Source organism: Rissa tridactyla, chromosome 1 (assembly GCF_028500815.1).
Source record: "Rissa tridactyla isolate bRisTri1 chromosome 1, bRisTri1.patW.cur.20221130, whole genome shotgun sequence".
Taxonomy (NCBI): domain Eukaryota; kingdom Metazoa; phylum Chordata; class Aves; order Charadriiformes; family Laridae; genus Rissa; species Rissa tridactyla.
Window position 1 is genome coordinate 168,491,731 of NC_071466.1, and position 13,227 is coordinate 168,504,957.

General features: G+C 34.7%; 1 protein-coding gene across 1 annotated transcript in view; it reads right to left on the reverse strand.

The window, feature by feature from the left end:
* The window catches only part of CFAP54 (cilia and flagella associated protein 54), a 111,218-nt gene that overhangs the window by 29,468 nt on the left and 68,523 nt on the right, over window positions 1-13,227 (reverse strand). Inside the window, 8 exon segments of the mRNA XM_054219060.1 lie at window positions 1,136-1,305; window positions 2,842-2,936; window positions 3,283-3,499; window positions 4,892-4,945; window positions 7,221-7,343; window positions 8,436-8,522; window positions 10,724-10,906; window positions 12,905-12,971. Coding sequence (XP_054075035.1) covers window positions 1,136-1,305; window positions 2,842-2,936; window positions 3,283-3,499; window positions 4,892-4,945; window positions 7,221-7,343; window positions 8,436-8,522; window positions 10,724-10,906; window positions 12,905-12,971 — 996 coding nt within the window.

Here is a 13,227-nt window from a genome sequence, read left to right on the forward strand (position 1 = left end):
GCTGGGGAGGGACTCTTTATCAGGGAGTGTAGTGATAGGATGAGGGGTAACTGTTTTAAACTGAAAGAGGGGAAATGTAGATTAGATATTAGGAAGAGATAATTCACTATGAGGGTGGTGAGACACTGGAACAGGTTGCCCAGGGAAGTTGTGGATGCCTCATCCCTGGAAGTGTTCAAGGCCAGGCTGGTTGGGGCTTTGAGCAGCCTGGTCAAAGGTTCCTTCCAACTAACGATTCTATGATTCTATGAAAAATTATGCATTGTTAAATTACTATCCTTCTTGTACAAATTAATTTAAAATTACAGGTATGCTAAACAGAAGAATCCTCCTAGCTAACAGATCAAAACAATGTTCAGAATTTAACTTCTACCAAAAGTTAATATATTTCTGTATGACCCATGTATTAAAAGAACAGCACAACTGTAATTTCATGAAGTTATACAAAAGAAGTCAGAACCTCAAAAAAAATCACAGAATTTGGAAATTATAATTTGGAGAAAATATCTGGCAGATCATGTAAATAGAACAGTATTTTACACACTATCACTAACAATATAATTAATGACTGCTAAATCTATTCTTACATGTTAAAGGTTACATCAATGCTTTAATGCTTTTTAATCAAATTAATTTGAAAAGTATTATTTTAACATTTTAATTTGACAACAATAAGTACATAAAGAGGAAATGTTCTTTTAGGACAGGAACACAGGGCGTTCTAGAACAAACTAGAATTCAGTAGTTCAGAGATAACATTAGTGCTCTGCTGTACACTTTAAAATTACAAAAACACATGACCTAACATATCCAGACTTTTACTTTAACAAAAACAGTGAACACTGCAGCTTTTTCTCTGATTTTGTATAACACTGTACCACAAAAACAGCTCACAGAGAAATCATAGGCCAATAACTGATGAGCTTTTAAAAAGTAAAATAAAGCAATAATAAAAAATGAAATGTCAGTGTAACTTACATTTGTAGATATACTAGAGGGGTTGTTATGTCTGGTTACTAAGATTTAGAATATTAATGTAGACATAGAGGATTGAAAGAAAATGTTGCTGGATATTTTTTTTAATCTTCTGTAGTCAAGGCTGTGCAACGTTAAGGTTGTACATAATATTACTTACGTGAAAGCTGCTTGATGCCTTTGCTGAGAAATAGCAGCAAGCTGAAGTTTGGCCTCAATAAGTGTCTCTAAATCTTCAGCAGAACACCAAGATATCTCCCCATCGTATTTGTCCTGTATGTTCTGTACAAGATGGCTAAGACTTTCTTCAGCTTCTGTCAATAAAATCCCCTAGAGAAGAACACAGCTTTGTATGATTTCAAAAAATAATGAAAGAAATAAAAAGTTTCTTTAAAAGTATTTTATTCTGTTATAGCCTACTATCACTGCACCCTAAACCAAATCAACTTGAATGCAATACGCCTTTTCTATAAATACCAGCAGGGGTTAATTTTGCTTTTTTCATGTTTACAGATTCAATGTGTTGAAAGTAGCAACATCTTAACTGTGCCCACATTATTGCCATTTATGCTTAACTACATATTTTATGGCTTAGCAATATTACTCAATAATTTTTCATTCTTTATTTTATAGCTATACTTGATAATTTTATACTATACTTCTTACTATTCTTAGTAATTGTAAACAATACAATATTAAAATACAACATTAAAGATGTTGCAAAGAGTATTACATTCTTTTCTATCTACACTTTGACAGATCCTTGAGTGCAGTATGTATCCTGAAAGTTCACCTGTAATTTACAGTCTTTCTGACAAACAAAGCTGTAAGAAGCTGTGAAAACTAAATCTAAAAGAAAGTTATTTTTAAATAAAATCTCAATCACAGAGCTTTCAGCAGAATTCAAAAATAATTCAAAGGTTTATGTCATCCAATATCTTTTTTTGACCAGTTTCCTCAATGAATTCAAAGCTTTACTTAAAAACAAAAACAAAAGAGCAGAATGGTTAAAGAAAAGAGTAACAAATAGATTACGTCTCTTAAACAAGCCCCATTCAAATTAATTTAACATTTCTATTTTAGTTATTTTCAAGATGCTGTTTTCAAGTTATTTTCAAACTATGCTAAAACTTTCAAGTTTCTAGTGTATGGCATACAGCAATTGCCAAACAAAATCATCCTCCATTTCTCCAGATGTATGTTGTACATTACTTTGTTTGTAACAATGACCAAAAGTAGATACTTCCGAAGTGGAAGACCCCTCTGAAAGAAGAATATGTCAGCCCTCAATTTTGGTCTTTTGTGATGTGAAACTCCCAAGCATGAAGTTCACAATTAAACAAAACAAAACAAAAATTAAAACCAAAACCAAACCCCTTCAAACAAAGCTAATAAACTGTGGTATGTTTTCTGCAAAATGAAGTATCAGAAAGAGGAACATGAAGAAACTGAGACATTTCACATATGGTAAAGAAGGGTTTCCATTTATTTATAGAGCATACTTCCCCGTCAAAGAGTCTGTGACATGTTCTACAGGTGTCACCCTTTTAAAAGAAGATTATTTTATCCTTGAAATCCCATTCAGTCTTTACCCTTGGTGCTGAAACAGTCATACTGAGATCTGATTGTGACAATATTTCCCATGGACATTTATATATCATAAACTAGACCGTTTGAAAAACTCCACCAAACCACCAAGACTTCAGGTATGGCTAGTAAGACTACAATCAGATTAGGAACAGAAATTTCTAGTCCCCTTATTCATGCCATCCTCCTGCCATAATTTCTGTTACATTGAAAACATTAGCAATGTTTTTGGAACAATCTGCAGTTTCTAAAGCCTTTTTTCCTAAAAATCAAAATTACCTTCAGCATGGCCATATTTAGTTCATCTTTACAGTCAACGAGATGCATCATTGTGCCTCTTTGTTCCTGTTGTCTTGAATTCTTATCAGCATCAACTGTCAAATACATTTCAGATGAAATTTCAGATAACAGATGCAGAACCAAAGCATTCTTAATAATTTGAAGAATATGCCTTTTTTTCTCTACTTATAATCGAGACTTTCAATATCAAAATAAGTGATGAAAAATGGAATACAGCTCTAATAATATTAGAGATATTAGCTAAAAAACCTTGAAAAACCTTAATGCTTATTATTTCAATAATGACTGTTTTTTCCAGCAACATTTATATGAATATTGTTTATAATATTTCATGTTAATGCATATGCAGTTAAAAGTGGAAAAACTATGCTTGAAACAAGTTGCAGAATAAATGTACTTTTCCACCACCCTTACAATTACCTTTTACATCTGATGCTCTGATTTTGCTTGGCTCCTTCAAGCTGTTGCTCTCAACAGAATAGACGTGTTTTTCCACTTTTTCAGGTATATTATTTATTGTGGCAGAAAGGCAAATGATGAAATGCATTTTGGCTAAGGTTAATTTATTCATAATTTGTTGGTTGCACAATGGCACCATTGTTAAAGACAGACTCCAATTAAATATGTCTTCCAGTACCTACAAGAAAGTTAACAATAGGGTCTACTTGAAATTACTTATTTTACATTTTTCTTGTTCATGGCATATTCTACTTCTATTAATAAAGATGCTTATAACAATTAACACAAATAACATTAGTAATATGCTCTTAGTCATTATGGATGAGTTGCTGTTTTCCTTTCCAAATTTAATTCACTGCTTAGTAGCTCTTGCTACAGCCTCAGTGATCAGTTTTACAGTAGAGGGTGCATCTATGCAGTTATAGCTATTACTCTGTGTGAGTTTTAGTTTTAGCACTCTTTGAGCTAAGGTGGTCACAGAAAATATGTAGGTAAATCTGTAGTTCAGAAATCTCAACTCAAAGGAAAGTCTGTTGTTACAATTCACCTAACTAGAAAGATTAAGCACGGAAAAAAATTCTTGTTTCAGACCATTCTGGCGTATTTCATAGAATCTTTTTGGTATTCATTATAGCCTCCTTGATTTATCTTGAGTTTAATATTCTCACTTTAGATTAATAAATTTAGAAGTTGAAAGTCTACGCAGCTTTGCAAAATCATAAGGAGACCAATGAGAGTCCCATATAGACAGTGAAGTGTTCATATCAAAAGCTCAAGATAAAGCACAACTTCAAAATAAATCTGAAACTAGTGAGATCAAAAGCTGTCAAGATAGACATCTCATTTCTATCTTCTAATATCGACTGTTGTAGAAGACACACAAATTTACTGTAAACAAAAGAGACAAAAGGGGAGGGAAATTTTTTTTTCTACTTTATCAGTTTGTTTTTATGGTACAGCTTCTTTTCCACATTCTGCTAACATTTACCCCTACTGGCTCAATGTATCTGTGAGAAGGCAAGTGAAAGAAAACGATTAAAACTGAAAAACAACGAAGTCATTGGTGAACATGTGATTTTAATTAAAATGATAAATGACTGTTCATTAACTGGTTTACAGATTCACTGTTTTTTTACTCCAGAAATGGACTTCAATCCCAATCTGAATTAGGACAAATCTATGAAGAGAGCTCTGATTGATAGAAATTATACAAGCTAGATGACTGATGTTCTCAGTGTTTTAGCAGGATAAACACCAGATCCTACATATCATGACAAAACCTGAATAATTCTACTAGCACACTTTGCATAGACAAGTCACAGATTTGTACATATTATGTCTCCCATCTGAAAAATGGTGATGATGGTACTTGCCTCTCCCTTGAGAGGTCAGCCATAAAATTTAAAATTTAGGAAATGGTAAGGAGGAGGAGAGAGGAGAATATGTTTTCTATTTACTGTTTTTTACTAACAACAAGTGTATTTTCTGAACCAAATACCTCTAACTGATGCCAGAGAAATAAATATTTATGTCTAGCATAAAACATTTAGCTCTTTCAGATCTTTTTTACCTGTAAATTTGTAATGGACAGGAGAGATTCTGAGGAGTCAAATTTCTGTAAAGCCTGTAAAATGGACAAAACCAAAAATAAGTGATGTGTTACAATATGAGTATAAAATAAGTGAGTTAGCAGAGCAGTGGATAAGTGTAGTGTATTTCCAACTACACTTTGAGGGCTCTGAAAATACCAACAATTTCTTGGCTTCTATGGGCTTTACATTTCTGAACCATAACCTGAGACCCAGAACTATCCCTACACCTCCTATGCCATTCCCCAGGATTCTTCATCTTGAAGCAAGGGGAGTTTTTCTCCTTCGTTGGGATAAGCCAACAAAAATCCTTTTTCAAATTCTAGGAGCTCCAGACACCAACCATCAATTGCCTTTATGTTCTTTACATTTCTGAACCTCAGTCTAACCCCAGACTTGGCACATGCCTTCTCCACTCTTCACCAGAGCATAGATCTGTGAATGGAATGAAAACAAGAGCTACAGGTCAAGATGAACTTGAGACCTGAGCCTCCCTGAGGGCTCTGAAAACAACTATTTCTTCACTTACTTATATGTGCTTCAGTTTTCTGAACCCCAACCCTAATTCTAGTCCTTGCTCAAAAACCCTTTACCTTTTCACCAGGAGACAAATCAGTCTACTGAGGGGAAGGAAAAGGCAGACGTAAAGATCATTCCCAGCCTTCATCATAACTGAGCCCTCTACACACACTGTCACTTGGGTTTTATGTGTTTTTTATTAACTCTTTTATTAAGTCTCTACTCCAGATGTAGCCCTCTATCATCTCTGTCATTCCCTGGAACATGGGTCCTTCTTATTCTGAGAGCTGTGCAAAACTCTAGCAAGCACTTAGCTTCTACATGCATCACGCCCTAACCAGAGACCTAATGCCGAACCTCCTCTACCATTCACCCAAACACTCACCAGTGAACCCAGTTAGAAAAAGACAAGTGACAAATCAACCAGAGCACATCCTAACTCTGTGAGCTCTTCAGAAAATATACAAATTAAGGAAAGGACTTAAAGATGCATTCTAAACTGGCTAGCATCATTAAGGAGTAAGTGTAGCCATGAACTGCAGCCATGAACAGGGGAGCTTTGCAGAACCAACTCCAGTGAGGATGCTGATAACTCTTTATGGCTGAACCTAGTGCGAATGTAATGTAGCTTGTGCTCTGAGGAAAATCACTAGATTTCAGTTTCTTATCTTCCCATGCATGTGAATATGAATATGAAAATGAAAGTGTCATTGGCAAATTAAAAAGGTCACCTTTTTTGATAAACTTTTTACTTTTTATTAAGTTCATGCTTCATTTAAGAGGTAGTACCACTCCAGGTTGTTCTAGGAGCAGTGCTTGTCCATGGTTTTTTAAATGTAAACATTTGACATCCTATCATAAATGTAATTGTGATTATTCCCTTATTATATAGCTCAGGCATTGATTATTTGGCTATTGCCAAAAATGATACTGCTGCTCTGTGCTGGTTATAGCCATTGTGAGGCTGCAGGGTAAGGACAGTCAGGCCGTGGGTCGGCTGGAAACTCCCTCTCAGGGTTTGGGGAGGTGGGAAACTTCCCTTGAAATCAGCTCATTAAACTCAATTTGCTCTGCAGTGCCAGCTTCACTGTCTACAACACAGGGTAAGGGAACCAAATGTGAAGTTATGGAGGTGGGTTAGGAATTCGCCTTTCAGCACCAGCCTGTAATTATCACCAGATTAGAAATATCAACCTGTTGCATGCATAGAATGTAGCTGTACGAACAAGTTAAATCCAGGCTGCTGACAAAGGGGGTATCCCTACTTGTCCCACTAGTCTTCTATCACACATTCAGTCCAGCTCCCCAGTGCTGGCACACATACTTTGTCATGGGGTGACACCTACTCAAAAGCACTGCTTAGATAAGGGAAACCTTGATTACATCTGTCCAGGAATAACTCATTAGATTATTTTTTATGTGGTTGGAAAACGAAGAAAGGCTACATAATTGTTATGGGGGAGGCTTGCCCAGTAGCTCTGGATTGTATCTTCCTGCACAGGTGTGCTCACAGGTAGGACAAAGAAGCCCAGATCAATTGTTAACAGCTTCATAACCTTGTAGCACATTAGTGATCAAGGTAAGGTCCTTACTTGGCTTTAGATATGGAAAAAATCAAAGAGATTGACCTGGGGTGACATGACTGTGAAGGCTCTGAGGGCACCACTAGCTCTTACTGCCCAGCATGTTCCAGGCTTCCCCCACCCTGCCCAGGTGCAGACACGGAGTATGTGCAGTTTGATGAAGAGCACTGAGTGTTATATTTTGATGTTATACTTTACTGGTGTTTACCTTCATTTGTTCAGTTTTTCTGTATCCTGCAGGTATTCTCCATGGAATTCTCTCTCCACAATTAAGCAAAGACAGTTCATGGAAGGCCTCCATAAAAAATCCTATATCTGTAAGTACTTTAATCTGTTAAAAAATAACAGAGACTTTGATTTAAATAATTTTCAATTATTCTTTTTGCTCAAAATAAAATTTATACAAGGGTAATTTTCAAGTAGATTTGGCTACTGGAATAGTACATTGGTGGAGAATGTTCTTCAGTGGAAAGAAGTCTTTTACAATTTTACTAAATAAGTGAAATCTCAAAGACGGGTCTTTCACACTTAAAAGCAAAAATGAATAAAAAAACCCAAACCCAAAAACATATTCTTCAAAAACTTGCTCCTGACAAATGAAAAGAACTTAATTCATCTGGCTAGAGCTTTGAGTGTCAGTCCAAGATCAACCGCTTATCAAAATCTGTTTCATAGATTTTACTCATCTTAGTCTCATAGTATTCACCTACTCTCCCTAACTCATATCAGCATTTCCTGAAAACATCTAAAACCAATAATACTTCAACTCTTACTACAAGTTAGATTCCTTAAAAAAAAAACAAAAAAACCACAAAACCCCTAAAAAACAAACCAAACCAAACCAAACCAAAACAAAAACAAACAAAAAAAACAACCAAGGGATTAAAAAACAAAACAAAACCAAACCAACAAGGGAACATTAGTGAAATGACAAAACTCTGTTCCACTATGATACTGATAACAAATCCAGAAGTGAACATTGTGAACAAAAATCATTTCTGTTTTGCACTTCAGAAAACATTTAAAAGAATGGTGGAACAAGATGAAAAAAATCAAGTAAAAAGTTTGGATCTAAGAGGGAAAATCTTATGAGCATATCTTTAAGGAGAATGCTTGTTAAATGAAGAAGAGAAAGAAACGATGGAAGTAATTAACAGTGTCTCTAGGACACTAACAGTAAAACTGTATAAATAACTCTACATTTTACTAAAATTGAGAATATAAATAATAATTGCATTTAGAAAGTAGTCCTATTCTACAATCTGTTGTGCTAAGAAACACTAAGCAACAGCTGAACTTTAAAGCATTACTTTTCATAGTAGTGATATATGAAGAAATATTAAATTGACTACATTTAACAAAGAAATTATGAGTTTATTTGAAATACAATGTGCTGTGATAAAAAGAAAGTTTCTTTGATTACCTTGAAGATTCTTCCTTCAATACATTTAGCTGGGTCCTTACAAATCTCAGAAACAATATATTGGTATAATGTGAACAATGGTAAAATCTGTAGGAAAATATTAGGTCATCTAGTTATAAATGTCATAAAGGGTATATAATTATAGAAATGTACATTCCAATTATATATTATAAATATATAGATAATATAGGAGTACTCCTTTCACTGCCACATACCCCCACTACTTCTCTTATGCTCTGTGAAGGATCAGCGTGGTAAAAAGTTCCTCAGCTGGCTCAAGCTAATGATAAGATAATCACATATAAGATAATACTATCTTATATGTGATTCACAATGTAGAAAGTGAAGTTTCCCCAAATCATTCACTGTGTTCAAGGTGGGGTTTTTTATTGTACCATTAGTGAGTAAACGTACTGGAAAGATGTTGATATAAGGGATTTCTAAAATTGTTCTGCATTTTGATGCCATCATTTTTTTCAGTTTTAGTAACAGAATAAGAGAATTCTGTGAGCTTTAATAAAATAAATACAATGGAATTCTGTGAGCTTTAATAAAATAAATACAATGTCTGCAATTGTCTAAGTGAAATGATACCAATCGTAAAATAAACTGGATGGTGATGGGGCTTATTGACAAATTTATTTATATTTATTTCAAATTGAAAGTTTTTGTAGGGGCAACTCACAAAAAACATTTTAAAACTGAGTTCTAGTAAAGTACACAAATACTGTTTTTATTATTATAAAATATTTCAGAAAAAGCAGATTCTTTCCTAACAGATATATTTGTTTATTCAAAATGAAAGAACTTCAAAAATTTAATTACTGTTCAGCTTTTACATTTTCCTTCACTTTAAAATGTCCCCGAGCTTGGAAAATGCCAACAGTATTGTTACTTTCTTGTCAAATGCACTCTTCGTTTTTCATAAAGTAGCTTAATACTTTTGAATTTGGATTACAGATGCCTGAGGGAAATGTTTTAATTGTACCCATACAGTTTGCAATGGATATCTGGAGTAGTTCAACAAAATTAGTCTTTGAAGTTTTATTTTTAATAAAACTTGAATCTTGATGTGTTTTGATTTAAGTGTCAAATCAACTTAGTGCCCACTATCCAAAACATTCCCACACATTAAGCATTCAGTGGAAATGAAGCCCTTATCCTGCTGAAACTGCAATTGCTTTGACCATGATCTATGACCTGGATCTATATTCTGCTAGTACAAGTGCAGAAAGAATCAAAAATGTGCACGGGCATGTGAAGCAAGCCGTCAAATTAAGTGTCCCTGCTTCCAGGTAACTGTCTGCTCCTTGATCTCACTTGATCTCCCATAGTGAGGGCAGGTAGACAAAGCTCAATAACAAAGTGAACTCCAGTAAAGCAGGATGGGAAGAAGCAACGACAGGAGGTAAGACAGACACTTAGTTCTGAAGTTTCAGAAGAAATCAATCCAACAAATCACTTTCTGATAGGAAAGGGGTAACATCTTGCTGCCTCCTCTTCCATCTCCACCCCCTAAACCTTTTCTTCCTCCCCTGCCACCAGTCATGCAATCTTTTCCCCTCCCTTGCACTGCCTCTTCCACTTGCAGGTCCTTTCCATAAGTGGATTCAACTCCTTAAAGCAGGAGAAAAATATCTTTTTTTTCTGCTGGGGATTTTCTGTCATGCTGAGAGTTGATTTATAGAGGTATACAATAATAACCTCACACGAAAATCTGTTATAGCTACACGACCAAATAGGAACGGAGGCAGAATTACACCTCTTTCAGTACTAGTAAGTAATTCAATCGATTTATTCCAATGTCCTGCGCTGCACCTTTGAAAGAAGTTGGATTAAAATGGAGGAAATAAGCACACGATCAACATAAGAGGGAAGCTGTAAAACCATTCCATACAGAGGAATAAGAGAATATGAGAAAGAGAAAGGCAGAAGAGACTTTTATTTACTGAATGTAAAAGTAAAATTATTGAAAGTATTCTGGACATACTGCATTTAAGGTAATTCTCAGTACGGTCATTTCAAACTCTCTATATTAGGAAATTTCCTCTACAATGCCTAAGCTGAGTGGACCATGTGTTGTCATCTTCCTGAATAAACAAGTATCCTGTATATTCTAAAAATTGTAGGCAGCAAGCTATACCTTGCCTCCATCTTAGTGCCACAGAACCTAACCATAGAGGTATTTTTCACTAGAGCTTCTGAGCTACCTCGTAAGTACACCCACACACAAAAAATAAGACTTGATAACTTAAAATTAATTTCCAGAGTATAAAAATAATACTTACTATTAAATTTTGTTTTGCACAATGTAGTTCAAACATAAGGAAATTCAGACTTGCAACTACAGTGGAGATATCAGCTCTGTAGCGATCAGAGAACAAGTCAATACCAGGAATAAGCATATTTGTTTCATATTGTGCAAAGTCACAGTCAGATGTCGGATGTGGAAGAGAAGCTCTAAACAGGGTCTGAAAGTAACAATAATGAAATACTTGTGAAAAGATGTATAGACGCTAGTGAAACACTACAAAAATCCAACCCTTGACACTCATAAATTACTTCATAAACGGAACAGAAGTATCCAGTTGTTTCCAGACAAAACCTTGAAAAATCTTTTTAGAAAAAATGTTTTATGCGTGAACTTGAAAAACAGGCCATAAATAGTCTAAGGACAGTATTTCATAGAATAAGCAAAAGAGAAAAACTAATCTATGTGTAGAAAAATAATCATGAAAGATTCCTCAGCAAGTACTCTCCAGTACTTGAATGAAAAATCTTCCTAAAGAGCCAATGGCATTTCTCTCAGATTCCAAGTCTAAGCATCCCAAATAAATCTCTGGAAGCACTGGGGAAAAAAAAAATCACTAGGAGTTCTTACAAAGATTTCTTAGATAATTCTTAGGATAAGCCTCTGATTAGCAGATAGAAAGATCTCCATAATCAAGGAAAATGCTTAGGGAAAATTTGTTGAGATGATTCTGGGGATGTGTTCAAACATTTCTGTACCACTCTGAAAATATTTCATGGAAAATGTTTTCCATCAGAAGAAAAATCTTTTTATTTTCCCCACAAGCTAAGAAAGCTAGTTTGATTTTACATAGCCTTAAGTCCTTGCCCCGCCATCATCTCAGCCATTGTTTCTGTGAGAGTTGCTGACTTTAAGGACAGTTAAACGCTAGTTCCACCCTAGTTCTGCCTTTCACTAGGTCAGCTAGTGCAGCTTAAATCATATAACTTAAAACTGATGTGAACTTTAAGGAAGCAACTTAAATGTTACTCCTTTAAAAAGGGAGGAGTGCTAACATTGTCTCTGATGTTGGATATTCCTTCCCAATTGTGTTTATCTTCTTGTAATTAGCAATGATTGCTACAGAAATATGCATTTACATACTCAGATCCAAGATATTAACAAGCCTAAAGCCTATACCAGAGACGGAATTTAAATAAGGCTATAAAAGCTTTCCAAATCAAGGAACAAATTATGGGCTTGAACTTCGCAAGGTACAGTGACAGTAATTGATTATATTTTTCAAGACACTCACCCTGCAAGCTGCTCCTATCCCAATTAATATCAGACCCGCTTCAGTCAAGTCGCAATTATTTCTACCATTATACAACTGGAACAACTGCTTACTACTATTTCTGTCAAAAGGAGGAATCAAAATTGTTCAGCTTTGTAACACCAGCAGTAACAGTGCTAGAAGCTAGTCAAAATTCTCCTTTACCTTTGTTTCTTCCGCTTGTTCTCCCTTTGCTGAACTTAACGAGGTTTTAAACATGGCCTAGCACAGGTCACATAGGTCACAACCATGGCACAAGATGTTAGAAAGCGGCACTGGTTTGTTGCGGAAGAAGCCAACTAACTTCCTGGTGCTGCACTGGGATAAGTAAGCATTTATCCCAGTGGAGTATGACTAGTAGAATACTTGCAGTTCCTTTTCCTATATCGCTTTTGTTACTGGTATCTTAAAACTTCCTTTAAAAAGTAAATTGGAACCCTTTTTTCCTTTATAGTTGGTTGCTAAAAGTTTGAAAACTTGGTTTTAATGGTCTTATTTTCTTTGTAAATGAAACTGAATCATTTTGAGTGTCCTCTATTTTTAGGGCAAACTTGTTATAGAGCTGAGATTTTAGTATTACAAACCAATATCTTTCAATGCTAAAAAAGATTCAAAAGTTTCTTTTTCTAAAGAGTCTGTTCTCCTGGTTGAAAATTTCATTATTTCTCCGAGACACTAGCCTTTTATTGAAGTGATAATTTTTAGGCTATACTATAGGAATAATGTTAAAAAACAGAGAATAAAAACATCTAATCTAATGTGCATAAATTTTCAACTACCTCTGATCTCCAGTTTTCCTTTACAATCAACATGAAAAGAGAAATGTTTTAATAGAAGGTTATTGAGATTTAAATTTTAGAAGCAATTTGTCAACTTCATGAATTCTAATTGAAATTGTATTCTTACCTTAAAAAGTATAGCAGAAAAATAGCAGTATTTAGTTCTTAATCTCATCTTTGATGTTGTTATATACCTATAGTGCAACAAATAATAAGAAATATGAATGTGCCCATCGATATAATTATTCAAACTCTTTTATTTATTTATTTAGTATAATAATTATAATAACACAATCTAGATATTTTCCATATTGGAAAACAGCTGCCTGTTCTGTAGGTAGGTGCTCAGCCACGCCATGCAAAGAAAGAAGCATTTGACCAAAGACATACCTAGACAAAGGGAGTTGTCTAGATTCTCTTTAAAGTTAGAGAAACAGGCAATCTAAGTGC